This window comes from Nothobranchius furzeri, chromosome 4 (genome assembly GCF_043380555.1).
Source record: "Nothobranchius furzeri strain GRZ-AD chromosome 4, NfurGRZ-RIMD1, whole genome shotgun sequence".
Lineage (NCBI taxonomy): Eukaryota > Metazoa > Chordata > Actinopteri > Cyprinodontiformes > Nothobranchiidae > Nothobranchius > Nothobranchius furzeri.
This window is the reverse complement of record NC_091744.1, coordinates 62,266,116-62,293,942: the sequence shown is the minus strand read 5'-3', so window position 1 is coordinate 62,293,942 and position 27,827 is coordinate 62,266,116. Positions and strand designations below refer to the sequence as shown.

At 40.8% G+C, this 27,827-nt stretch overlaps 2 protein-coding genes across 3 annotated transcripts; one reads left to right on the top strand and one right to left on the bottom strand.

Moving 5' to 3' along the window:
• Positions 1-966: 966 nt before the first annotated feature.
• hsp90b1 (heat shock protein 90, beta (grp94), member 1) lies at positions 967-5,823 on the bottom strand. Its single transcript, XM_070550311.1, has 18 exons — positions 5,655-5,823; positions 5,055-5,157; positions 4,695-4,836; positions 4,501-4,617; positions 4,091-4,422; positions 3,895-4,006; positions 3,689-3,808; positions 3,387-3,503; positions 3,176-3,313; positions 3,020-3,097; positions 2,861-2,926; positions 2,450-2,719; positions 2,118-2,363; positions 1,902-2,038; positions 1,742-1,820; positions 1,495-1,650; positions 1,322-1,420; positions 967-1,240 (listed from the first exon to the last, which is right to left on the bottom strand). The coding sequence occupies exons 1-18, from the start codon at positions 5,701-5,703 to the stop codon at positions 1,214-1,216; spliced, it is 2,388 nt and encodes a 795-aa protein (XP_070406412.1). The 5' UTR covers positions 5,704-5,823; the 3' UTR covers positions 967-1,213.
• A 161-nt stretch (positions 5,824-5,984) lies between these two features.
• On the top strand, positions 5,985-19,337 carry nt5dc3 (5'-nucleotidase domain containing 3). 2 transcript variants are annotated; one of them, XM_070550312.1, is made up of 16 exons: positions 5,985-6,044; positions 6,932-7,033; positions 7,139-7,187; positions 9,310-9,482; positions 10,781-10,855; positions 10,931-10,986; positions 11,171-11,261; positions 11,347-11,484; positions 12,208-12,268; positions 12,389-12,491; positions 13,581-13,682; positions 13,766-13,847; positions 13,924-14,010; positions 18,478-18,618; positions 18,732-18,796; positions 18,889-19,337. In XM_070550312.1, exons 2-16 carry the CDS (start codon positions 6,989-6,991, stop codon positions 19,127-19,129), a joined length of 1,509 nt encoding a protein of 502 aa, XP_070406413.1. In that variant the 5' UTR covers positions 5,985-6,044; positions 6,932-6,988; the 3' UTR covers positions 19,130-19,337. The 2 variants fall into 2 exon arrangements, with proteins under 2 accessions (XP_070406413.1, XP_015819646.1); XM_015964160.3 differs by lacking the exons at positions 5,985-6,044; positions 6,932-7,033; positions 7,139-7,187 and adding an exon at positions 8,160-8,561.
• The last annotated feature ends 8,490 nt before the right edge of the window (positions 19,338-27,827 follow it).

The window sequence follows — 27,827 nt, the reverse complement described above, 5'->3', positions numbered from 1 at the left end:
ATGCATATGGACATTTATTTCCTTGTGTGGGTGATAAGTTAATTGTGTAAGTAGGCTTATCGATTAGAAAACCATTTTGCAGTTTGGAGAGAAAATTTAACGGACTGAGCAGTCTGCTGAGTGGCCTGGAGGTGACGCATGTCGTCAAATATCAGTTCTCCTAAAAGTAGAATGTCTAAAATATGTCAGAATTGCAGCAAAGTCTAAAAACAATCATCCAGTCAGTGGAAGTTGATCTTTATAAAATTTAGAAAGTTTTGAAGTAAAATTTCTATTCATAAATGTAAATTTCCATTTTTAGTTTTGAACATAGTAAGCTCCAGTGGCCTACAAGTCAATCATTTAAAAGTGAGCAATACCGCCATCTGGTGGACGTTTTAGACTTGCCATCCAGAGGTTCAATAAGATGCAGCTTTTCTAATTACAGTAACAATGAAAACGCATCTAATCCACATTAAAAGGCATGTCATCTATTAAGGTATTACTGTACCTTGTGACAAATCTTCTGTAAACTGCCAAGAAGTTAACTTTTATTTGGAGAGAAATGTCAGTTTTCTTAACTGAATTTTAAAGTTTTGCCACTAATTACATTTTAAAGGTTTGAGATCCATATTTGATCCACATGCTGCATTTAAGTCATTGCTCTTTCGTAATTTTAATATTTTGTTCAGTGAACTTGCAGGGCCTCAAATTATCTTCTGTGTTGCCACTGAAAGCATCTTGAAAATTTTCTTGAGGTCAACTAGTCTTTTATTTGAAGCCTTTTATCAGATCACAGCAGCCAGCAGATACAGGAAACAGTCCAACACTGCAGGTAGTTTCCCTTCTGCTTCTAGCTTGCATGTAGTTCCACTTCTGTGCGACTCCCTAAAGATTATTTGAGATGTTGCACCCAAGGGCCAGGTGGATGTTTGGTCATGAAAATCTCAAATCTGGTACGGAAATCATGTTTCTCTGCACAGATGACACTTTTGGTAACATTTATTAGATCAATAGACAGGATTGCATCTTCATAAACAGGTCAGTTAAATATTAACAAATTTACAGTCATGGGGAATGTAAAAAAAAAAAAAAAAAAAACTGCACAAACAATGCTCGCCTTAAAAAACCCTAACCCAAGGACCCACCCAGGACAGCGTCAACCACAGATGGACTGGAGTTGAGTCTGATTCCAGCTTCGTTGTTGTTGGGGTACGTTCTCCCATTCAGTGCTTCACAGCTCATCTTTATCAGTCTTTATCTGTAAACAAAATACAAGTTAGAACCTGCCACACCCAGTACAGTTCTTTACCGTTTCAACGCATTTTAAAAGTCATCTCACCGTTTCATCATCTTCATCATCATCATCAATAACTTCCTCTTTATCTTCAGAGTCATCCTCTGCCGGTTCCTCTGGCTCTTCCTCAGGTTCTTCTTCAACCTGAAACAGCAGCAGACTTAAAGAACCGACTCACCGAGCCAATGCAAAGAAACCAACTTCACATTACCGCCTACCTGTTCATCCAGGGGTACATTCATGCTGAGCCGGAGCATCCGCTCTATTCTGTCTCCGTAGGCTTTTGTGTCGACGAGCTGGTAGCCTGAACGCAGCGTGGCCGTCTCAAACAGAACCACTGCCAGATCTGATGCAGTCTGGTCCTCAGCATCCGCCTGAAGATGTGATGGAAACATGTAGAAACTGCTCAGCCAACTTTGTTTTAGAATAAAAGGCTTAGAAATAAAATCAAAAAGGCACACATACATTGACTCTGCTGAGCATCTGCTTGATAAGAGGATGTTTAGGGTTTATTTCTAGTGTTTTCTTCTGGCTGGCATAGTAGCTGAGGGACAGAGAGTCAACATCGGTTGAGGAGGATTGATGAGTAAACATCAATACTTCAATTCCTGGGTGTATTACTCACTTTGTGGAAATGTCTTTGCCCGTCTGGTAAGCTTGTGCCTTCATGATTCTCTCCATGTTTCCTGACCAGCCATACTGGCTGGCCACCAAAGCACACGGCGAGTCAGTTAACCTCTGAGACAGAACAGCCTTCTCGACCTATTGGAGAATAAAAACCCTGATCAGACATCAGTTAGATAATGTAAACGGGTCATGTGCACTAAAATCAAACCCCTACCTTATCCTTGAGGGCCTTGTCCTTCAGCCATGTGGTGAGAGGTTCATACTCCTTCTCTAGAGCCTCCCTCTTCTCCTTGGCCTTTTCACTCTCATCAAATTTGACACCCTCTTTAGCCACATTCTGGAAGCGCTTGCCATCAAACTCTGGAAGGGCCTGAATGCAGTACTCATCCACGGGCTCGGTCAGGTAAATCACCTCATAGCCTCTCTTTAGCAGTCTCTCAACGAAAGGAGAAGATTCAGCCTGAAGACAAAAAAATAACAGGTGATCACTTACATTTCAGCACTTCCTGTTAAAGCTACACCACATCACACTGCAAACACACCCACCTCTTTCCTGCTGGTGCCAGCCATGAAGTAGATCTTGTCCTGCTTCTCCTTCATGCGCTCCACATACTGCTCAAGGCTGGACTGGACAGTTTCACTGTGGGAGGTCTGGAAGCGGAGCAGCTTGGCCAGACGGGTCCTGTTAGAGTGATCCTCAATGACACCCAGTTTAATGTTGGTTCCGAACTCCTTCCAGAACTTTTCGTTGTACTGGTCCTCTGCGATCTTCTTGATCATGTCCAAAGTTTTACGGACCAGTTTCTTGCGGATCACCTAAAAATAAAATCGTGTTTTGATATTTGATTAAATACATTTGGATCCGTTTCTCCCACATTGTTGGAAGAGGAGCAATGAAAGAAAAAATAAATAAACTGCAGAGTGAAGAGTTGTATTTAAAGTGAACGGAGAGATCACCTTAAGCAGCTTGTGCTGCTGCAGAGTCTCTCTGGACACATTTAGAGGCAGGTCATCAGAGTCAACCTAAAAAAGCATGACATTTAGGTGGCATCAGTTAAAAAAATAAACCAAAACCAACTTATATTTAGCATTTTCACTTAAAACTAAATAACTCACCACCCCCTTGACAAAGTTCAGATACTTGGGCATCATGTCGTTGAAGTCGTCTGTGATGAAGACTCTCCTGACGAACAGCTGTTTATAAACAAACGATCTAAATAAATGTCAAAAGGCCTGAACACAATTTTACTACATTAGGTTTCAGTAACAAACCTTAATGTAATCGTTTTTCTTGGAGCCATACTCATCAAAGAGGCCTCGGGGGGCTGAGGTGGGCACAAACAGGATGGACTTGAAGGTAACCTCACCCTCGGCGGTGAAGTGGATGTGAGCCAGAGGGTCTTCGCTGTCCTGTTGAAGCGGAGACTTGAGTTAAACATCTAAACCAGTTTGAATCAAGAAGATCACACAAACCCATCCCTACCTTTGAGAAGGTCTTGTAGAAAGCTTTGTACTCGTCCTCCTCCACGTCTTTAGCTGGTCTCTGCCAGATGGGCTTGATGTCATTCATCAGCTCCCAGTCCCACACAGTCTTCTCCACCTACACAAAACATACAATAGTGTAAACAAAACATACAATAGTGTAACAGTTGTCGGCCTTTTCTGTAATACTTCTGATTTTAAATTGAGTCCAGTTGGGAGCCCATGTCCTCATTTGAACAGACAAACTTTATTTAAATAAAATGGGTTAATCACAATTTATACCCATTTTAAAAATGACACTACCTTCTTGGTCTTTGGTTTATCTTTGTCCTCCTCTTCCTCCTCCACTTCAGCCTCGTCTTCTGAAGTCTCCTTCTCTGGCTCCTCTGCATCTTCCTCAATGGGCTCTTCAACCGTCTCAGTCTTTATGTCAATAGAAACAGCATAACCATTTGCTCTGTAGCATAGTTTCTGTTTTACATTAGAGTAAAAATTAAAGTTTTAATCACCTTGCTAGCCCAAACATAAATGGGGAAGTTGATGAACTGAGAATATTTCCTGACAAGATTCTTGATCGTCTCCAACTCCAGATAATCTGAAGCCTCTTCCTTAAGGACTAGTCTGTAAAGATAAAGCAGAACATTGAAGCTCAACAGCTCAAAGGCATAACCAGACGTTTAGAGAGTTGAAGCACATAACACCTACGAGATTGTGGTTCCTCTGCCCAATGTGTCCCCGCGGGGGTCCTCAATGACTGAGAACTGGTTAGAGTCAGACTCCCAGATGTGCTGAGTGCCATTATTGTGCTTGGATGTGACGATGACCTTGTCAGCAACAAGGAAAGCAGAGTAGAAACCCACACCAAACTGGCCGATCAGCTCCGACGTCGACTGGCCCTCGGTCTGCATCTCTGTCATCTTGTTTAGGAACTCACTGGTGCCAGACTTGGCGATGGTGCCCAAGTTCTTTATCAGTTCCTCTTTAGTCATTCCAATACCAGTATCAGTGATGTGGAGCATGTTCTTTTCTTTATCCGACTGGGGAGAAGATGGAATAACAAAACTGGTGATTTTCACAGTCTCACAAGTTAGACTGACATTTTCTTATGTCCATACCTTTATCTTGATTGTGAGCTCCTCGTTGGTGGACAGTGCTTCTTCATTAGTGAGAGACAACAAGCGAATCTTATCCAGAGCATCTGAAGCATTCGAAATCAGCTCCCTGAGGAAAATCTGAAACAGACAGATCAGAGTTTAGGTTCCCAAATAAACAATTTAAATATTGCTTATAAATGTTTGAGCCTGCTGACCTCCTTGTTCTTGTACAGAGAGTTGATGATGAGTTTCATCATACGGTTGACTTCAGCCTGAAAGGCGTGTTTTTCAGACTTTTCCCTGAGTTCCTTGATCTGAGATGCATTTAAACCATCGAGCTGGACAGCCTCTTCCTCTCTGGGGACAGATGTGTACACAAAAGGTGATATTAAAGAACAGCTTCAAAAATGCATGCTTTTAGAAGACCTAGGGCATGGAACACCAACTGAGCCTTTAAAGCTCTGCTTCTATTACAATTTCAAGGTTGCCCTTGTGACCTATGTACACAAGCTTGGTCAGGCTGACCTAGAGTTTTAGTGGTTGACATTTTTTGGGCAAAATAAAGATGCGCCTACCTTTGCACCACCTCATCATCTGTTCTGGAGCCATCCCTGCTTTTTCCCAAATCATCCTCCACTGTTCCATCCACGTCAACGTCATCCTCAGCCCTTACAGCAGCTGCCATGAATACACAAACACTTAAAACATGCTAGTACGTGATGAGTTGATGTAAGGTAATTCATGTAGTTCTGCTGCTATTGTTTGAACGTGCATGAGTGCAACAACCCTTCATCTGGGGATGAGAGTTAGCTTAGCATACGTAGTAGACGCTTCTAGACGCTTCTAGAAGGGCCAATAAGGATAGCAGATGAGTGCTGATATCATAAAAGCATGCTTGCTGCCATTCTCAGTTCACGACAACGCTATCCTGAATTTTACCTTCTATAAACTTCTGGAGGAAAGAAAAATGGCGTGATAAATGGACACCAGAGGACTTACATATAAAATGCGATGCGGTCTGTAGCTAAAAATGAATTAAATCAGATCTAAAAGTTGTTATAAGAGTAGCTTAACATCTACAATGAACGCTATAATTAGCTTACAAGCTAGAAACGACATACAAATAATTTCATACCCTTGAGGTATGAGGACATTTATTTCTTTCCACTACTCACCAAAGGCTAGAAGACCAAAAAGAAGGCCAATCAACCACATTCGTTTCATTTCGAGATAATACTAGTCTAACGCTGAGTCTTCAGCTCCTGGAACAAAAGCTGGGGCAGCAGCGGAGGTATCACTGGCTTTGCGACAACGACTGTACAGCTACTTCTACAGCGCGAGCTCACTCTGTTAAACGCCTGGAGACTAACCAATGGCTGCACACCACGCACAACCTTCAACCAATCACAGCCGAGTTTAAGGAACATGATGTCCAATCAGATTCTTCAACATAAGTCGATGCCTGAAAATCGTGGCTAGACATCATTGGCTAAGAGTGACTGATCAGCACATCACTTCCTGACAATTTACATTTATCTGACAAAAAACCCTCATTCCGCATGCAAGTAAGTTTGATTTTTCTTGTGCAATGCCCTTGTAACACAGTGAATCTTGATGACATTTAATTTGTCGAAGATTTTCATTTGTCTCCACAGTCTAAATATTTACTGATACTGAAATATATTTGAAATATATTAAATTCGTTTTATAATGAACTGATATAGTAGGAGAAAAAGAATGAATGGATATTTCCAAAAGTGCATAGTGGTTCAGAAACACATTAAAATGGTTCATTGTATCCTATTTTGTGACAATATAGGAAACACACATGCGCGCGCGCACACACACAGCAGAACTTGTTACAAATTGTAACCATTTCATCTGGTGAACAAACATTGATTAAATGTAAAAATGTTAAACAAACATTGTTTTCAAACTGTTTATTCAAAGACAGTTTGACTTATTTTGTATGAAGCCATAAAATAAACAGCATCACCAAAAACTCATGCGGTGAAAGAAATAAAGAAATAATGTTCTTTTTTCTGTTAGAATATAGCGATCTAGATTTAGCCATTTGCAAAAAAATTTTTAAAAAATGCCATAGCATGACAGGATTCCATTTAGATTTTTTAAATGACCTTAGGTGAAAGTAAAAATGAAAGAAATGAAATACTTTTGCTAAATAAAATAGCTGACATAACATTTCTCAAGCACAAGCCTCTTGGAAGAATGTGATAAACCATACATTTTTATCAGAAAAGTCATTCAGTCATTTGTAAAATGTTCTATCAAATTATAATTATTGCTATTTGTGCAGGTTCAGTTCATAACAAATCATATCAAATCACTAAACAAAAAGCAACATGTTCAATTGTTGTCATGTCTGTGAATTAAATTAATTTAATAAAATCTGCTTCACAGGACTGTTTATCTTTCATTCCCTTCTCCGTAGGAGTGAGGAGGAGGATGACATGGCCCTGTGGCTCGTTTGACTGATACCAGTGCTGATATGAGCAGGAACATGATCCTGTCTGTTGCTGATGACATGTTAAAGGTAGATGCCACAAGAGTCGTGTTGCAGAGACAGAGACTGCTATATCCAGGGCCAGGTAGAGGAGCAGGTTGACTCTTTTAGGGACACGTTCTCTCTTTTTCTCAGCATGCCATCTCTGTAAACAACACAGCACAGCAATGCCTCCACCTGCTGGGTAAGTCTTTAATCTCAGCATGATCCTCACTCATTGAATCTATCCTCGCCTTCAACATCTCATCCTGATTTCATTTTCCCACCACCAAACAAAACTTCCCAGCAGATTTGACCAGTTTGGCAAAATCATTGGTTCAAGAAACGTTCAGTCATTCAGCATTTGTATTTCCTTAACCTCACCTTGACAATGTCACCCACAGCTTGGAGACATCAAAATGGCATTTCAGCAAGGAATGAATGCTAACAGTTTTTTATGGCAACATGCCTCCTTCTTTATAGATGTTGGATATTTCTAATGAGTTTTATTTAGTCATTGTTGTTGCTCTCTGCCAACTGAAATAGAGTTTGGCAGTTTCACTACTAAAGTTAGGGGAAGACAAAAGGAAGAAGAAAATGTTAGTTAAAAATGCACTATTCGTTTTCTCCACCAGATGACAGTATTCAGTAAGTTAATCAGTACACTCAAATAACGGGAACTACTTTTTTTTTCGTTCAGGAAACTGTTTGATAAAAAGCTTCTATAGGTTTTTAATTGTTACTAGACAATTAAACGGTTATTAAAATCCTTCATGTATTGTTGAACATCATAAATTTATGACGACTAACTAACTTGTAACTTTGCCCAAATACACATAGTGTGTGTCAGGTGTTTGCGTGCATGCATGTCCTTTTAGTTTTTGCTTTGCACTGAATGGACCTGCTTACAATGACGTGCTACTTTTGTATGATAACGACAAGGATTCTGATCTTTCAGGGGTTTAGGCTAAACTTTTTTCTAAAATATGACTTAATACGTTCAGTCTAGAAATTATTATCATAAACAAAATAATAATTATACTTTTTTATTTTTCTAATTTCTAAATGTATTTTTTATTTATTCGAATTAGATGAAGCTTGTTGAGGCTACTAATTTGCTGCGGACCAGACGCACTAACCTCTGATTCGCTGGTTGGCTGGGTGCTTTCCAAACACGGAAGTGACGTCAAAGCAACCATACAGTTTCGGTAATTACAAAGGAGCCTGTCCCTCGTGCGGTCCGCTGCTTGTCCACCTTTCCACTCGGGTCGCCCCGCCGAGGACAGCGCTATGACGACCTTGTCCTGTCCGCTTCGGTCTCTCCTGAAACACACGGACTGTCTGCGGAGGGCAGCCGTCTCCCGCCATGTCTTACCCGGCTCCCCTCAGCGCTCACTCGGGGCTAGTTTGTGGAGGCGGAATTTCAGGGCATTGTCCCACGGAGCCACCGGTGAGCTGCTGTCGCTCCAGTCCGGAGCCAAAACCAGCGCAGCATCTGCATGCAGCAGCTCTTCAGACGGCCAGGACGTCACTCAGAAGCTGTGGTCTGTTTACACTGAGACCAAAAGGCAGACAGAAGGTAGGCAGCGCAAACAGTTAGTGAACTGAGACTATACGAGTGATAACTATGTTCCAGCTCAAGTCCATCTTAAAATAAACACTACAGATATTTGTCATTGGATGAGATCCAGCAAGTAGTTTTATCTTCCTGTGTTTAATAAGTGACGTCATCATCTCGTCTATTTTCATACATTTTATGTCAGCAGCGCTTATGAATTTAGTTTTGCTTTACTTATAAGACACATTCTTCCTGGATTATTTACATTTTTTGGTTTTTAAGTGTAAACAAACGCTAACCAGCCTCTACTCAAACGACAGCAAGATTGAAACAAACATCGGTTGATTTTTATAAATCAGACATATACTATGCTAAAAAATGATTAATATTCGCCGATGACCACATTCGTGCCCTACTAAGTTTTGTACCTAACTATGCGCTTCTCAGAAAATAATAGTAAATAAGCAGAATTGGGTAAATTTATTCTATTCAGGAAAAATCAAAAGTTAATTTTTCATTCTTTTCAAGAATCTTGTCTCAAAGGGATTCATCTGTTTTTATCATTAAAGAAACACCGTCACGTAGTTGTAATACCTTGAATGTTTATGAGCAGTGAATGCCATTTTTAGCTACCTTTCAATGTTTCTCTTGCTTATGTTTGTACCATTTCTTATTGTTCTGCAGCAGCGATGCTATTTTTTCGTTGCATTAAGTTGCCATAGACATTGCTCTTTAACCTCATGTGTTTTCTTCTCACTTTTGCTTCCAGTTATGTCCACCAGCTCTGTCGACCCGGACACCATTTTTGCCAACAACGAGATGAGTCTGCGAGACATCGAGATCTACGGCTTTGACTATGACTACACCCTGGCATTTTACTCCAGCCACCTCCACACGCTCATCTTCAACATCGCACGAGACATCCTCATCACCAACCACAGGGTGAGGTCCGGCCTGGTTCCTGATTCTGCAATACAAGATAATTGTAATCAAGCAAAAGAAAAGAACAACAAAAACTGTAGTTTTATTGCTTTTAATGGCAAGGCAAGGCAACTTTATTTATATAGCACAGGCGTGGGGAACCCTGGTCCTCGAGGGCCAGTATCCTGCACATCTTTGCTCCAACACCTCTGATTCAGTGGTTGATTCACCTGTTCAGCAGCTCATCAGGCTCTGCAGAAGCCTGTTAATCACCTGCTATTGAAATCAGGTGTGTTGAAGCCGGGTTCAAACTAAAATATGCTGGATAGTGGCCCTCGATGGACCAGGGTTCCCCACTTCTGATGTAGCACCTTACAATGGTATAAAACCGACCAAAGTGCTTCACAGACATTAAAAACAATACACAACACAGAAATGCATTAAAACTAAAGCTTAAGGACTAACACTGATAAAACACTAAAAAGACTCTCATTCTGAGTTAAAAGCCAAATCATAAAAATAGGTTTTCAAATGAGATTTAAAACCAGACGGTGAAGCGGCCGACCTAATGCTCAAAGGCAGAGCAATCCAGAGCCTAGGGGCAACTACAGAGAAAGCCCTGTCACCTCTGAGCTCGCGTCTTGTTTTTGGGACTTCTAAGAGCATCCTGTCAGCCGACCTCAGACACCGTGCAGGGGAATAACAAACCAGAAGCTCAGAGAGGTACTCTGGAGCAGGGCCATGCAGAGATTTAAAAGCACCTTGTACTGGATTCTAAAACAAACAGGCAGCCAGTGCGGTGAGGCCAGGACAGGAGTAACATGCTCCATCTGTTTTGTCCCAGTGAGCAGCCGTGCAGCAGCATTCTGCACCAACTGAAGACGTGAGAGGTGGGATTGAGAAACACCAAGGTACAAAAAATGACAATAATCAAGCCTTGATGTAATAAACGCATGAATTACTGTTTCAGAATCCATTTTTGACAGCAAGTTCTTTACCTTGGCGATCCTTCTTAATTGATAAAAACTAGATTTAGTCACCGCACTTGTCTGCCTGTCCAAGACAAGATCCCCATCCAGCACAACACCCAGAGAAGTCGCACTCAGTTTCAAGAATGGGGCGAGCAGACCGAGTACTTGGACCAAAGACTACAACCTCTGTCGTTTTATCATTAAAAAGAAGGAAGTTAATAGTCACATGTTATGGTTTAAACTGGACTACAACTGCGTTCAAACTGAAATTTGTCACGTTGGCCTTTTTTCTATAAGAAATTTTCTAACTAGTTTTATTTATTTATTTATTTATTTATTTGCTGTTAGTACCCAGAGGGCCTGCGAAAGTACGAGTATATCCCAGACTTTGCTGTGAGGGGGCTTCACTACGACGTCCAGAAGGTGCGTGGAGGTCTAATTTGTTGCACGTTAAGCTCACTGTTGTTTCATGACTATGTGTTTTATGATCTATGAAAGGCACTGCTGATGAAGATAGATGCTTTTCACTACATCCAGTTGGGCACTGTATACAGGTGTTTAAGAACGTTTATTATTTCTCATACTAGGGAATCGATAAAATCTGATCGATATTAAAATGTATAAAATAGTCTAAGCTTTGCTTCATGTGTAATACAAACATTTACAGGGGCTGTATCTGCTCCAAATATAAAACTGCTTTTAGCTTACAGTTTGGGATATTCTCTGTTTGGGATATAGAGGTCTTGATCCGGTTCCCGATGAGGAAGTGATAGCCATGTACGAAGGAAGTCATGTGCCTTTAGAGATCATGAGTGACTTCTATGGCAAGGTGACGAAAATTTCTTCACTTACTTATGCGAAAATAAATCCAGAAGGCTTAAAAATGGACAGGAATGATTGTATCTGTCCTGCAGAGCACACACGAACACACGATGAAGCAGTTCATGGACATATTCTCCCTCCCTGAGATGACGCTCCTCTCTTGTGTCAACGACTTTTTCATGAGGCACAACATCGACTATGAGCCCGTCCATCTCTACAAAGACGTAAAGGTTACTGTCTTTTCTTCCCACTCTCATGTGTGTGAGTGATTAAACAAATAAAGCTCCATATGTGCACGAGTGTTAATGTGTTTACACATTGCAGTAAAACTCCAGCTATTCAATGCCATCTTAATTTTAGCCCTCAAAAGCAGCTTCTAATTTTAGTCGAGCATTCTCGCCCCCCAGCCACGTGGCTCCGCTGCTTCACAGGCGGAGTGGAGAGAAATCCGCTCTGTGTTCTCCCTCTGAGGCCAGCTGTCGTCGCTGCTACTCTCCGCTCCGTGTGACGCTGCGGCGTTTTTGACAGATAGCTGTCATTAAAAAACCCTCACACGTGCTCCGTTTGAAGAATGCTTTTCATATCTTTCCAAGGACGACCCTCCCTGTTCTTCGTCTTTCCTGGTTAATAATGCAGTATTGACCTTAATGTTTTCAATCTTTTTGTTCCTCCTTATGATCTGATTGCATCAGATAGTGTGTGTGTGTGTGTGTGTGTGTGTGTGTGTGTGATGAAGGTTCCACATTTAACCGTAAGTGTGCAGATTTCTAAGGTTTCTCACAAAGCATCTTAACTCCTGCTTTTTCTCCTGTTTCATTGGTATTCCGAAGTGCATTTTCCTCATGCTTCCAAGTCAACCGTTTATACACAGAGTAAAGTTGCTGTCGGAGCTGAATGCTAATCTGCTGTCGTGACTTCCTGGTTGAGGACTGTTTTACATTTCCTCCTCACAGGAAGCAATCAGAGATGTTCACGTCAAGGGCATCATGTATCGAGCAGTGGAGGCAGATACAGGTAACAATTTTTACATTATACCCCCTAATTAAAGAAAAATGAACACATCGGAGTGATTAACCCATAATCCAGGTATGATAACTAAATAAAAACTGATTCTGAACCCTCTTTCTCCTCCAGAGAAATACATTTGTTATGGTGAGCAAAGCCACGCTGTGCTGAGGAAGCTGTCAGCATACGGAAAGAAGATGTTTCTCATCACCAACAGCCCTTTTGACTTTGTGTAAGTGAGATCAAATTGAGGGTTTAACGAAAAGAATACTTCTGAAGCTTACATGTTTAGGTGACAATGTTAAATCATTGCCATTGGGATAATGTCCCAGTTTTTCATAGATGGGTCAACACGCATCAGATGGCTCGTGTTTGCAAATTGGTACAGTAAGCTATCGACTGTGGGGCCTTTTGAAGTCATGGCTGTTTGCACAAATTGATCAGTAGGGGAATTGAACATCAGAAGATTTCCTAGAGCCTAAAATCCCTGAAATGATGTTCTTGTTTGTAGTATTGAATGGTCACAGCGATAAGAACAAGCTGCGCGTTTAATTAAATGTGTGTTTCAAACTGGTTGGTAGATTGATGTCATGAATAGGTTTTAAAATGCATGCAGGAACCACTGGAAGCTTCTCTAGCTGGAGGTGGCTAAGGAAGGTCGTTCATAATTGGATGGTCGGTGGTTTGATCCTGAAGCATCCTTGAACTTCGTACTGAAATATTAATTACTCTAATTCCTAATCAGTGTGGAAAGTTGTGAAAAGGTGGTTTATGTAAGCAGGGAGGTGCTGTAATCATGTGCATGTGTGACTGTCAAGTGCCTTTATCAGGGTATCTGTGGGTCCTTAAAAGTCTTAAATTAGCTTTTCCAGATTTAAGACCTTAAAAATCCTTAAAAATGACAAATAATCCTTAAATACAATTTCCAGAGGTCTTAAATTACCAAAGACCCAATAAACAAGAGCCCTGGATGGGAAAGTAACTTTCCCAACACTGGTGCTAACAGCACTACACCGTTGCAACACACCAGTTTCTCTGTGTGCTGTTTGGACTGGAATCCCTTAATTATTTTGATGATTTAGGATGATTTTGACTTGGGACTGAATCACTGTCATTGCAGCTAAAAACTGAGTTTGGATTTGGCTAAAAATAGCTGTGGTGGCCATCTTCATCTTGATCCTTTGTCCTCCTTTGATCTGCCTGTATCTGTTCTGTCTATATGTGTGTGTGTGTGTAACCTTGGTCAGGCTGTTTTGTGGAGTCAAGTTCATATGCTCTGGTTCGCTGGAGCGCTGGCAATAAAATTCTCTCTGATTCTCAGGAATCGTGGAATGAGCTACATCGTGGGAGAGGACTGGAGGGACCTGTTTGATGTTGTTATTGTCCAGGCTGACAAACCTAGTTTCTTTAATGACAGAAGGAAGTAAGTAGGTCCTAAATAAAACCCATTCACATGGGTTTTTGAGCTGCTGACAAATGCTAAGATTTGGTGTCTATTTCTGACAGACCTTTCAGGCGAGTGACAGATAAAGGTGCTTTACTGTGGGACAGAATCCACAGGTTGGAAAGGGGGCAAATCTACAAACAGGTGATGTGCCAGGAAATGTCCCTGTGACCTTATGTGGTTCTGTCTCATTTTTAATGTAGATGTATTTGATTTACAGGGAAACCTGTACGAGTTCCTCAGACTCACCGGCTGGAGGGGATCCAAAGTACTTTACTTTGGAGATCACATTTATAGCGACTTGGCAGTAAGCAGCATCCGTACATTTTCACAGTAAAATAATTATTACAGAACATTAATCACTGATTGGAATTTAAACAACAGCAAAAAAAAAAACCTGTTTCTTTTTAAGTTAAAGGAATTATCCTGACTGGATTTATTTGTTTAGTAGTCTATGAGCCATTTTTACTGTTCTGAGAAATTTAATCTGCATTTCAGAAAATGCACCACCGGGAGAGTCCTGCTCTGCAGATCCAGTTCTAGAAGCGTCATTATTCACAAACGCAGCTCATTTTAATGACAGAAGCAGAGTCCCAGGACATTATCAGCTTGTTTGTGGTCGCCGCTGTGCTGACTGCTTAAACAGAAACCTGATCACCTGTTTGGGTATTTAACACGCTCGCCTTGGCTCAGATCACATGTAAAATTATACAAGTTTTACTGTGTTCAACTTTATTATGTCTGTGGTTCCAGATTCACCTAGAAATATAAGAGAAGGAGACTCATTTAAGATTTACTTCCAGACCAATGATAAAAAATAAATAGCCTACTTTACAGCTCTACAACAACCAGCTATCACTGCAGTCTGCTGTTACCTTCTGGGGTTCCTGTTAACAGACTTTATTCCAGAAGGCATTTGAATGAAAAACCTGCAATGCATCAATGCATCCTCACTATTTTCTTTTGTTGTCTTTGTACAGCTTTCTGTTTCACTGTTTCTGAAAACGGTGGTGGTAAAAGCCATGAAACAGATCCTACTGTCTACAAAGCTCAACTAACAAGCAAATATTAACATCCAAACTATTCAGAAAACATGTCATCAACATGCCACACAGATTCTCGTTCTCTTTCCTGTCAGAAGCACCTGTGTAACCTCTGCATTGCAACACACAGCCTTATCTTGTGTATAAGGAAAGAAAAGCCCCCCCCAGGGCAAACAACGGTGTGATTGGGAGTGAATTGTGAGGCACAAATCTTAGTAAATAATGTATTTGAAGCGTATGCTGCACCATTCTAGCCAACCTTCTGAAAGAAAAACATAAAAGTATTATGCTGCAGAGCCAGGTGCTAAAACAGTTTTCCCTGCAGTTTCACCAAACTTTCGTTTGTGAAATACAAAAATAAATATTTACCTAAATCAGAAAATGTAGGTGAGAATATTAATGGTCACTAACTTAACGCATTAAAGGTTGAATATGGAACAGTTATACTGCTACTGGAGCAGCAGTAGCTCAGGAGGTTGAGCAGGTTGTCTAGTAATTGGAAGGTTGCAGGTTCAATCCCGGCTCCGGACAAAGAATTCTGCTGTTGTGTCCTTGGGCATGACAGTTAACCCACCTTGCCTACTGGTGGTGGTCGGAAGGACTGATGGCGCCCGTGCTCGGCAGCCTCGCCTCTGTCAGTGTGCCTCAGGGCAGCTGTGGCTACATTACAGCTCATCATCATCAGTGTGTGAATGATACATTGTAGTGTAAAGCGCTTTGGAGTCCTCCGACTCTGAAAGGCGCTGTACAAGGTCATTTATCATTTATTTATTTAACAAAAAGCTATATTGTTTTAAAAAATAAAACCACCACAGGGCGTTTAGAGGTGAGCAAACTGAAGGTACAGCATTTCCTTTAAAAGCTATGTTTCAATTAAAAAATTATTAAATTATTATTTTGACGAGCACAACTCTTATGCTTGCATTTACCAACCAAACAGTTGGCTCTGCTCGGCTCGGCAAAGCTGGCACTGTGGAAAATGGCGAACTACGCAAAGTCAAGCAGCTGCTTCTGAGCCCAGAAGATGTCATTATCCTTCTCAGAAGAAGAGCGACATTTAAAGATCTAAAACAAGAGTGAGTTTAGGTGAAGCCTACAAAGAGATGGACCCAAATAAAACATTTTATGTGTCGGCAGTTACTGGTATCCTGACGGCTGGAAACCTTGTTTTATTGTTGCAGCTACAACCTCCACACACTAGATGTCGCTTTGGTGTTCTTGTTCCATATTCAGACCATAAAGCCTACTGAGCACCACTGTAGTTTGTTTGGTGGATAAACTGTATCTTACATAAGAGAGTCTGATGTATGTATGGATATGCGTGGTCAGCTGTAAAGACTGATATTGAAAGATCAAATTTTCATCTCTGGCATGATGTCCAGTCAGTGCCCGCCAGCCACAAGTCACTTATGTTGTTTAAAAAGATGGAAGTGGGCGTTTGTGGTTTACACCAAGGACAGCTCACCATCAGACTGGCTGCAGAGTCCCGTGAGAGAATAAATACAGAAGTGTTTCAGTTACACAAAATCCAGAATACATTCTCCAAATCATGAATGGGTTTCAAATCCACTCTTAAGTGTGATAGAAATAATTGTTTGAATGCTGCAAACTATAGTGATCCTGTTTCTGTTTATAGCTAGTTTGTTAGTTTATTATTCTGCTTTCGTACGTTTTTTGGCATTTAACTACTTCCACAATTCTTCCAACTATTTACACAATTTTGGTATCAAAACGTTCAGCTCGTTCAGCTTATGCCAGCAATGACTTTTGGTATTAACATATTTTATACTTTTTGAGATATTCAGCATTTTCTGCGATTTTTGGTCCCATTGAAATTAATGGGATTGCTCAATTTTCAGCTAAATCCTATCACTTTTTTGAACTCTTACTCTTGTAGGTTTTTTTAACCTAAGGAATCTATCCATCCACATATAAATCCATCCATGCTTCTTTCCATCCATCCATCCATCCATCCATCCATCCATCCATCCATCCATCCATCCATCCAGAAAACCATCTAACTTCCATCCAACAATCCATCCATCATCATTCCATTCATCCAACTATTCTTCCATCCCATATAAAGTCTGAACATATGTTAATCTATCAGTTTCAGATATCGGCAAATGCTTCTAAATTCACAGTTCAGCCATTTGTAAAAATGTACCCGTTAAACTATTCTCATTCAAATGCCAGCTGTTTAACTTTTCAAATTTTGAGTTTTCAATCAATGTTCAAAGATTGAATTTTTCTGCTGTTTAGCATTTTTTGTCCATTCTCCATCTTTATTCTGAGCTTTATTACACTTGTTGGTGATTTTTGCTTCTAAATCTTTCACTACATTCAGCTCATTTTGACAGTTAAGCTTAGTTTCAGCTTTACTTCAGCTATTCAACAACTTCAGCAATCAGTTACCAAATTTAGCATAAGCTGCTAATTTCACAGTTCAGCTAAATGTAAAGATTAAACTGTTAAACGTGTCCAACTGAAATAACAGGACATTTTAGCTGTCCAGATTTTATACAATGTTCAAAGATTTCAGTTTTTTGCTATTTAGGATTATTTTTCTCCATTCTTCACTTACTTTTTGTGCTTTATATGCTTGTTAGTGATTTTTGCTTCTACATCTTTCAACACATTCAGCTCATTTTGAAAGTTTTGCTTACTTTCAGCTTCAGTTCAGCTATTAAGCTGATTCAGCTAACAGTTTAAGCTATCCAGCATTCAAACAGCATTTCTGCAAGAAAACACATAATAAAATTGACTATTTAAAATAGACCAAAATAACATTAAATGATGGCATATATTTTCACTAAACAAACCAAAAACACATAAAATATAGGATAGAATAAAAAACTGAAAAATACTACAGATAATTGGTTTTTGGAAAAGCTGGACGCCTACTCACAATCCTGGGGTTTTAAGCAACAAATAAATAATTACCACTAAAAGTACGAGAAAAATGACTCTTTAATCACGCAGCTGCAGCAAAACAAATATTTTCTGAGACACATTTTTATTTTTTAATTAGTAAAGTCTTTTATTCTTTTATATGTGGGGTGGAGCTAAATAGTTGTACTGGAAACAGCCACTAGGGGGACTATTACACTTCAGAGTTTCTGTTGAATGTTTAGTAAATAAACAAAAATGTTCCGCAGAGCAATAATACAGTAATAAACTAGTACTAAAACAAAACACAACTGTAGAATATCTCTGCAGTTTATTTAGTTAGCCTTCATTTAAGCAGGTGAGGCGATGCAGAACCTAATCTCATCAACAATGACGACCTGGCCAAGACGCAGTAAAACAATAAACTCAGCAAAGCAGAACACCAAACAGAATTCAGAATGTTTTTAGAAACGTTTTCTGAGGTGTTTGTTTTGTTTCTGGGTCTGTTGCTTCCTTTTGCTCCTCTGAGCTGTTGTAATAAACTCCCAGTGTTGTGGTGTAGGACTAGGTGCACTTCCTTCTACCTTATTTGTGCAGCTGCAGTGTGTGTTGCTGAACTGTTAAATGTCATTTCAGCAGCACACAGATCTGCTTTGACAGAGTGGCTGTGCTGCTGAAGCTTTGGCATAAATAAAGAATAAATGCTGCACTGCAAATTTACCTGAAACCAGCAGGATCAATCCTTTGGGTTTATTATTCCTTCTCTGTGTTTAGATCCTTGAGATAAACAAATGCTGTGCAGGCAGAACTTGTATTCTAGCTGGATCTTCTCTGATCATCAGGATCTGACTCTGAAACATGGCTGGAGGACAGGCGCCATCATCCCTGAGCTGCGGAAGGAGATCAAGATCATGAACACACAGCAGTACGCTCACATGATGACCTGGTTACAAGCGCTAACTGGACTCATCGAACAGATGCAGGTCAGAAGACTTTATCCAACATCTGGTTAATCTTCTTACTTACCATTGTTATATCTGACTTCTTCTTATCCGAACAGCTTTGTGATTATCTGTGATGTGTTGCCTTTGAACAGGTGCACAGAGATCCCGCGACTCAAGCTGTGGTCGAGGAGTGGATAAAAGAAAGAGAAGCCATGAAGTAATGAAGATAACTCCTTAGGGGTTGAAAAGCAGTCAGGTTCTGCTTGTTAAACTGAAATAATCATGCATCATTGTGTGTTTTCATGGCAGACCACATACCAAAGACATCTTCAACGCTCAGTTCGGGAGCCTCTTCCGCACAGATCATAACCCCACCTACTTCTCACGGCGACTCTCCCGCTTTGCTGACATCTACATGGCCACCATCAGCTGCCTGCTCAACTATGACCTCAAGCACATCTTCTTCCCTCGCCGCACTCCTCTTCAACACGAGGCCTTGTTTCGACCCGAACACGATCCTTCTGCATCTTCTCCGCCTCTGCAGGACTGAAGCAAAGTCTGACCTAAATAGTTCAGGAAGTCTTAACCGAAGCAATCGATATTATTAATTCGCCTCCATCAGTGCACCATAGAGCAGCTGTGGCTATGTTATAGCTCATCACCACCAGGGTGTGAATGTGTGTGCATGGGTGAAAGACTGATTGTGTTGTAAAGCGCTTTGGGGGGTAGTTATTTAGAACTATCAGATTGTCATAATCAAGGAAACTGTTGAAGTTTGAGATTATTTAATCCAGTTATTTATAGTTGTCCTTTCAAAGGAGGAAGAGAGGATGAATGTTTGCTTTTAAAGCCAAACTCGTGTAAATTTATTTAAGAGAAATGGTGCATTTTATACCATCCAATCAGTAGGGGGCAGTCATACACCAGATTTTATATGTATTTGTGTTGCCTTATTGTCGTACTCTTCAGCTGCTGCAGTAGGAATTTTACTCTGAGGCTCCAAACTCCATTGACTTAATCTGTTCACATCACTGCAGACTATGTATTTAGGTAGATTAAATTTAAATGTAGGCTTGACATTGACACACATACACACGCCTAATGTCAAATGGTTGCAAACATTTCCATCGAAGCCAGCCTGCATGTCCAGTTTTCATTATTTAATTTTTACCTGGAATAATGGAGCATTGTTGCTTTAATTTGTGTGAGCGCTGCTATTTGGTGTGTGGAAGCAGTTGAGATTTTTAAAGAGGACTGGTGAAACATTTGAACTTGTCTTGAGATTAAAGACAAATCCTAGAAAATGGGATTTTATTGGCAGTGACACTGACCATTCTAGGACCTTCTGTTTGAGGATTTGTTGATGCTCTTTGTTTTATCTACCATTAGAAGGTCAATGAGCTGATCCTCACAGCACCGGTGTTATTAAAGTGGTCTGACAGTTGCTGTAATGGGATTTAATTTATCATGTGTCCGGCTGCATTTATTGTAGGTTCTAGTTTATGGTTAATCATTAAGTTGTTCTAGAAAGTGGAATCAAATTTAGAGGATTGTTTGGTTAATAAAATAAACTTTCTAATTATAATAGCTGATGTGGGTTATTATTTTATTGGGTGTTTAACCCCCTTAAATTGTCTTATACAACATTTTTTGATGAGGTTTTTATTCAGACAGGTGTCCGGCCGGAGATCCAGGATTCCAAGTTTTGCCATAAATCTCTGATTCTGATTTTCTTCTGAAGTTGGAACGTTTCATTAACAACAATAAAACATCATGTAGCTCCAGTTAACCTCCAGCCTCTTAGAAGATGCTGAGTACTTTCCCTCTGGTGGGCTTCAGCATCCTGTCCTTCCGTGTGGTGTAGTGTTGAGAAATCTGCTCCCTTTCCGTGGTTTGCTGATCACCACCTTCACAAAACCACAGCTTTTCCTAGCTCGGGGGGGGGGATGGCACACCCCCCAGTATCAAATCATCCTCTTTGACAGACTTCAGCTAAAAAACATCAAATGCTTTTCTGTTAAAGTGCTTTTGGTTTCCATCTAAATGTATGTTGCGGCTGCTGCTTCTAACGTGAAACAAAAATCTTAAAATTTAGTTTCTTAGACTTGAAATCAGAAAACTGTTTCCTGAAGAAATGCAGAATACCCACCATCCTTCATGTCAGGGTTTAAGGTCATCTTATAATTAGAAATGGGATTAGCAGATCTGGTTAATAGAATGCTGCAACCGCCCACCCAGTTTACTGGATGTGGCGTATATGTTGAGAAGGACTCAACCACATCAGGTGTCAGCACCAGTAAAACTGCCTAGATCATGTTCATTTATGCATCTGATTGACTTTAGCGAAATCCTTGACTTCAGAAGTGAATCAGCTGTAGATGTAAGCCCCATGAAGATGTACTGAGTTGAGTCGAATCAGGTCGAACCTTGAGTGGGCGCTAGTGAAAAAGGGCCACTTCTGCTCTGCTGGTAAGACTAGTGAGGCTATCGGTAAATCTTCACTGGACTTACATTTACAAATGTGATTAGAAGGATGATAACAACCTTCTAGCCTCTCAAGAGGGATTCCATTACAACTGGGAAATGGCTCTAGTGGGTGTGCTCCTCATCGGAGCAGCCTCCAGAGACAGGCAAAACCTCAGAGTGAGGTCTGTATCTGACACAAACACAAGACATGGTATTGTTGTTGAACATTTGGTATGGACCTGGCTAGAACATTTTGATCAATCTGTGGCTTTTCGCCTTCTCAGTGGCCTAGTGATAGTGTCCTCCATGGGACTGAGAGATCAGGGTTCAAATCCCAGTCAGGTCATACTAAAGACTTTAAAATGGGTACCCAATGCCTCCCTGCTTGACACTCAGCTTTAAAGGAGTTGGATTGGGGGGTTAAACTATCAAATAGTTCCTGAGCGTGGCCACAGCTGCAGCTCACCGCTCCCCACAGGGATGGGTCAAATGCGGAGATGAATTTCACAAGTTTGTGCTGAATTAATGGGGCTTTAACTTTTTATCTGACTCGAAAAACAAAAGACACAGAAAAAGGCTACAGGCAACATGGTAAAATACTCTGGAGCTATCAGTCTCCACCCCTAACCAATCACTGCCTCTACCCCTAACCAATTAGTGGTGCCACGCCCAGGGGCGCCGTAAAGCGGTGAGAGATTAGGAAGATTCTAAGGGCCCACAGCTGTCAGGGGCCCAAAAAAGTTTCTAAGTCGAATAAAAAAATAAAAAGTTTAAAAATCACAAGTACTTTACTTTGCAGTATTTTTTCTCATTTAAGACATTAAACAAACAATCTTTTAGTCTTTGTGAAATGTATATTTATTCTGAGGTCGCTACTTTATTTTGACTAATTAATTTGACAAGCCCCCCCCCCCCCCCCCCCCCCCCCCCCACACACACACTCCTAACGGCGTAAAATGGTACAGTCCACCTGGCCGAGGGGGCGTAACAGGCAAGACTACTAGCAGTCAGACAGCAGAGTGCGTCAAGGCTGCAGTAAAACTATGTCTGCAAAAACAAAGTCTGGGTCACAGAAAAGGAAAGAAAGAAAGGAGAAAGAGGACAGGCAGAAGACAGGGCCCCAGTATGTCACACAGTTTTTCTCAAAGAAAGGTGGGTTTAGTTAGTGAGTGGTTAAATTCAGCCTGTTTGCTAGCTCTGATATCCACAGTGAGAGGAACTATGTTTCATCTAATTATGGTAAATGGGTGTTTGTCCTTGTCCCCACCAGAATCAGCAGCTGATGATATGTCAGCAGGTGTCCCCTCACAACCCAATGAACCTCAAGAAGGTGAGCACTGTAGCATGTTAGCTAGCAGCCTCATTTAAGGGGGTCTGTGGGAATCACTTAAGGCTCTCTTCTCTATCAGTACTATTACAAAGGAATATAAAAAGGCAATTTTTGGTGATAGACTCATTGTTTTTCCACATAATGATAATTAGAAAGATCAATCAGTAAAAATATATAGATTGTTTTGGATGCTGGGCAGGTTGAAGCATTGTTATTTAGTCTGTTAATGTAACATAAATTACTGTGAGATTATTACTGTGAAGCACCTTTTTGAAGGCACCATACAAGGAAAAAAAACCCCTCTTCATCTACTAAATACCTTGAAATGAAATGTTTTGAATCTGACTGAATTATGGGAGGTTTTACAAGATGTAATTTGTTTATGTAGTTTTTAGAACACAAACCAAAAATCAGTCATTTCCAAATAATTCATCAGAGAGCAAAAATGAAACAAAAGTTATTAACAATTGTAATAAATAAACTTAATATACCGTAAATCCTCTAATACAGGCCGGCATTCAATTAAAGGTCGGGTCTCCAATTTTGGTCGGAGTCGGTGGAGGTGAATAATGGCCGGTCTCTTATTGTGGCCGGGTGGAATGTGGTAACAAGCAAGTACAGGGGGCGGTTGTGTCATCGTCTCACTTTTGATTTGCCAGTGATAGACCGCGAGGGTAACTTTAACCGTGCGGAGACGAAGAGGAGGCGAAAATTTGATATCAAGTTCAAAGAGAACGTGCGCTGCAGAACACTGGGGAGCAATAGGGGTTGTATGAACTAGTCGACTTCACTATAGTGACTTTTTATGCCTGTCGTCGACTAGTCGCTGTCACGTGATAATGACCGGCAAGATGCAGCCCTCGGAAAAGACAGCAGCCTGCTGTCAGCAGGTGACAAGCTCCTGCGCTCGGGGGGGCAACGCGCTCTGCCAGAGGGTCGGTACTAACACGCGATCGTTCATGTCGGCTCATTTCCTTTAATGTTTTCTGTCTTTTATTTGCACCTGATGTGTTTCGCTGCTGTGGAGCGGGGCACATCACCTTGTCATCCGACGCACCGATCACTGATGCGGCCGCCAAGCAGGGAGCGCTCCGCTGTTTTTGCGGTTGGTAGATCTGCCTCCTGAGCACGGCCACAGTAACAATCAGGTGTCGCCACCTCAAAAACTAATTTAACACGCGATCGTTCATGTCGGCTCATTTCCTTTAATGTTTTCTGTCTTTTATTTGCACCTGATGTGTTTCGCTGCTGTGGAGCGGGGCGCATCACCTTGTCCTCCGACGCACTGATCACTGATGCGGCCGCCAAGCAGGGAGCACTCCGCTGTTTTTGCGGTCGGTAATCTGCCTCCTGAGCACAGCCACAGTAACAATCAGGTGTTGCCAAATTATTTAACACGCAATCGTTCATGTCGGTTCATTTCCTTTGATGTTTTCTGTCTTTTATTTGCGCCTGATGCGTTTTGCTGTGGAGCGGGGCGCATCAACTTGTCATCCGGTGACGCACTGATCACTGATGCGGCCGGCAAGCAGCGAGCACTCCGCTGTTTTTGCGGTCGGTAGATCTTTTAGAACTGCAGTTCAAAGGTAACTCATAAGGTGAATATATATGAACCCAGGTAGCAGTTTCTCTTTAGGATTGAGAGGAGATGCAGGAAGATAATAAACAGACAGGACAGAAAAATAGTCAAATAAAAACAAGTTAGTTTTTGTACCTGCTGGTTGCAACAAACAGACACCATTGAAGGTAATCAGAAGTGAGGAACAGAAAATGAAATAATTATTTTAATGTTTAGAGCAGCAGGAACTCTGAGCGGCTGCAGGCGCATCAGTGAGTTTGCGGCCGCTGCGCAGGGGGAGGGGGGAGATGGCTGAAGCAGAAACTACCGTTGTTAAAAGAAATGTGTTTAACTTTGAAAATGTGGGCTCAATATTAATTGTCAAAAACTCCAACGAACCATTAGTTCATTTTGCTCAAATAGAAATAGAGACCTGCCTCTAATACTGGCCCTCCTTCCAATAAAGGCCTGGAGCTTGATGAGCTTGAGCCAAATACAGGCCCGGGCCTGTATAAGAGAATTTACGGTAACATTGAACACAATAAAATATGAAATCTAGTATTGATGATGGTGAACTACAGCTAATATCCTGCAGGAGTCTGTGCAGCATGTTCCCTGTTGTGCATTAATTTTAATGACTGGGTTCAAAAACAAAGAAGTCACCTTGTGAGCAGTGAGTCCTTAATTTTTGTCAGTCATACAGAAATACTTGATTTCTAGAGGAAAGACAGCTGAAAATGTAGTTATGTAAAGCTTTGACACAACATGGAAATTTAATTAGATATCCAAATTTGAATTTTATCATCAAATAAGATCTTAGAGTAAATAAACACATTTTAAGGGAGTAATAGGGAAAAGGAGATTAACACCTTTCAGCATGTGCATTTCCTGCTTTTTCCAGCAGTGATATTGCTAATTCTGTTGAAGGAAATTCACTGTTTAATGAGAGACAGCTGGTGAAAATTATATGTAAATAAGTAAGAATGCATATAGACCTACATAATTAAGCAAAACTGAAACACTAATATAAAGTATATATATATTATATTTTTTTCAACCTTCGAATCTGGGAGGGTGGAACCCCAGCTCCAGCTATGGATGAGCCCCCATGGGGCCCAACTTGATATTTTTTCATGGGGCCCAAAATCTCTGGCATCCCCCCTGGCCACGCCCTAGTCGTTCACGCAACGTTTAGATGTTGTGTTTTAGGCCCAGCTTGGATGCTTGGATCCGCATAGAAGTTAGGACTAAAAGAAGGCGGCAACCCGGTAGCTATTACTGGTGGACATGCCTTGGAACCGCGCTGAGCCGAGTCGAGCTGCACTGGAGGAAAATGGCCAAAGGAGTTTGTTTGTATGATTTCATGGTGTTCAAACTAATTTTTCCACCAGCTGAACAAGATAATTGAGCTGCAAGGTTCAAGGCAGAGTGAGAACGAGCACGCTATTAGTATTATCCTGCCAATGACTGTGGCATTTTCTCTCCTGTGTGCTGGCTGTTGTGCATGGCGCCTTCAGTGGTAAATCCAGAGCTGCACATCCCTCTGCTAGTCGCAGCGTTGCCAAGACCAGCCTCGTCCATAATCCCATCATCTACCGCCTTTCCAACTAACAGGTAAGCAGTTACATCTGCTCAGGAGAGATACAACTGAGACAGCAGGGAAACATAATTTAATTGAATATACATTTCCTGACAGTATGTGTGTGTGTGCATTTTATTTATTTATATATTTTTTACATCTACCAGTTGCGTGATAGAGCTCTGGAGGTGTTGTCGTGCAGGCGATATGTTCCCCTTGGGCCTACCGGCGTCAGCATCCTTTTGAAATGGGAGGAGCTGTCTTTCCTCCACAAGCAGGAGCGCCAACAAGCACAACGAGGTGTTTCCTGCGACTCCTGCCAGCCGAAGCAAACAAGGTGCAGCAGTTGTGTGTCTGTTGGTGCCTCATCAAGGACACAGAGCTAAATGTCTGCTGGCTCGTGGCTTTTAGAGATCCACACTGTTTCTGAACAAATTCAGTTTGCACTGAAGGAAAACTTTACAGTACAGCGCTGCAAAAAAGTATGTGCTACCTGAAAGGTTTCATCAGTTTTTGCTGTTTCGAATCAGAAAACAAATTGTGATTTCAGACATCAATAACTTGAATTAACAGATTTCAAAGAATGTTTTCTTTTTTTTAATTAAAGGAAAACAGCTATCCAAACCAACCTGGTCCTATGTGATAAAGTAATCGTCTCACTTGTTAAATCACGAGTTAAATGTGATGAATCACGACCTTTGACCTTTAACAGGTCTGCTCATGTTGGAAAACCCTCCAATCCTTCAGCGATGTAAGAGACTCATTAGTGGTTATTGTGCGCCCTTGATTGCAGTTATTTCCTTCAACGGCGTAGGGGTCAATGACCTTTACACAGAAAACCAGGTTGGCAATGATGGATTTATCGTCATAATAAAAAAAAATCAACATTTGAATTTAGTTTTTACTCAGGGTATCTGTGACATTTACTTGTTGATCTGAAACATTTTGCATGACAACAGAACAAAAAGATGAAATATGTAAAAGGTGCACTATAATCCACTTTTTCCATCTGCTTTAGCATTTATAGAACAAACATTCCATCACTGAGTGTTCTTCACTTTCCTCCATCTGACTCACTGAGTCACAACGAGAGTTATCTATCAGACAGTTCCATTACCTCGGCTTGTTTTAGGTCAGTCAGCCGTTACCTCTGAAGTTTAAAAATGTGTTTGGGTCTATTCAAAAGAAGACTATAATGAAAGCAACAAAAGGAAAAATGCTGAATAAAATTTGTTTGCATTTTAACAAGAACAGACAAAGCAATCGCAGCCAGACGGCAGTGAAAAACAGATGAAGGGAAGTTCTTTTGTTCGGTGAATACAATGCAATGAACCTGGTTCCATATTGTGTGGAAAGACATCTCTTGTATGGATGTTAGATATTTATTTACTTCAAGTTGTCAGATGTTGAAACGCTCATCATCACCACAACCAAAAGGCCAGTTTCTGCAGCTTGGATTTAACTGAACATACATATACCCCTGCTTATTATAATTACATAAAAAATATTTAAATAAAATGACATCAGCATCAATCATCCAATCTACACTCCAGTGGCCCAGTAGTGTATTTATAGTAGATTATGTAACAACCAAACATCAGCAGCATTTTAGGTGATTTCACTCATATGGTTGGAAAATGGCACCATGTTTAATTACAGTACATACCTGGGTACAGAGAAACAACAAATGCACTGTTTAAGTTCCAATCAATTCCTCAATTGTAGTGATTCCTTTAGGGAAAACAAAACATTTTTCTTATTAAAACCATATTTTACAGCACAGCTTGTTTAATGTAACTTTGGGGAGATAATCAAGCAGCAAAACGCTTTCATGTCTGGATTAAATTGCTCACTGACCTACTAATCTATTGTATTTTGTGCGAGGAGGAGTCCCTTTACAAGAAACATTCATTGGTTTGATTCAAATGCAGAAAAATGTAAGAACCCACACTAATCCCAGAGTATTACAGAACCACGTTGCCTTGGTGTAAACAAACTATAAAAGGAAAAATGTCTAATCATAATCTGATCAAACTGCTCTTTGCACTGATCCAGCATCTCAGTTCTGATGCGACTGTTGTCTGAAAAGCTGTGAAGTTTCATAGTCACGTTTTCTGCTGCATTGTTGTCCGGATCTTCTGCTAATCCAGAGAGAGAAAGTTAGGAAGAGGAAATCATTGAGGAGGTGGTGGCCTTGGTGTTACCAAGACTGACTGAAGACCCCACACAAAAAATGTGCACCCTTCCACATGTGTAGCATGGTGAAGGAGCTCTCTAATCAGTCTGCTACAGCTCGGGGTTTCCTCCTGATGTTG

Coding starts and splice junctions, on each gene's coding strand:
- hsp90b1 (XM_070550311.1), bottom strand. CDS start 5,703: ATGAAACGAATGTGGTTGATTGGCCTTCTTTTTGGTCTTCTAGCCTTT. Junction 4,837..5,054: donor GATGATGAGGTGGTGCAAAG/GTAGGCGCATCT, acceptor ATCTGTCCCCAG/AGAGGAAGAGGCTGTCCAGC. Junction 2,364..2,449: donor CTGGCACCAGCAGGAAAGAG/GTGGGTGTGTTT, acceptor TTTTGTCTTCAG/GCTGAATCTTCTCCTTTCGT.
- nt5dc3 (XM_015964160.3), top strand. CDS start 8,273: ATGACGACCTTGTCCTGTCCGCTTCGGTCTCTCCTGAAACACACGGAC. Junction 9,483..10,780: donor TCCTCATCACCAACCACAGG/GTGAGGTCCGGC, acceptor ATTTGCTGTTAG/TACCCAGAGGGCCTGCGAAA. Junction 12,492..13,580: donor AACAGCCCTTTTGACTTTGT/GTAAGTGAGATC, acceptor TCTGATTCTCAG/GAATCGTGGAATGAGCTACA.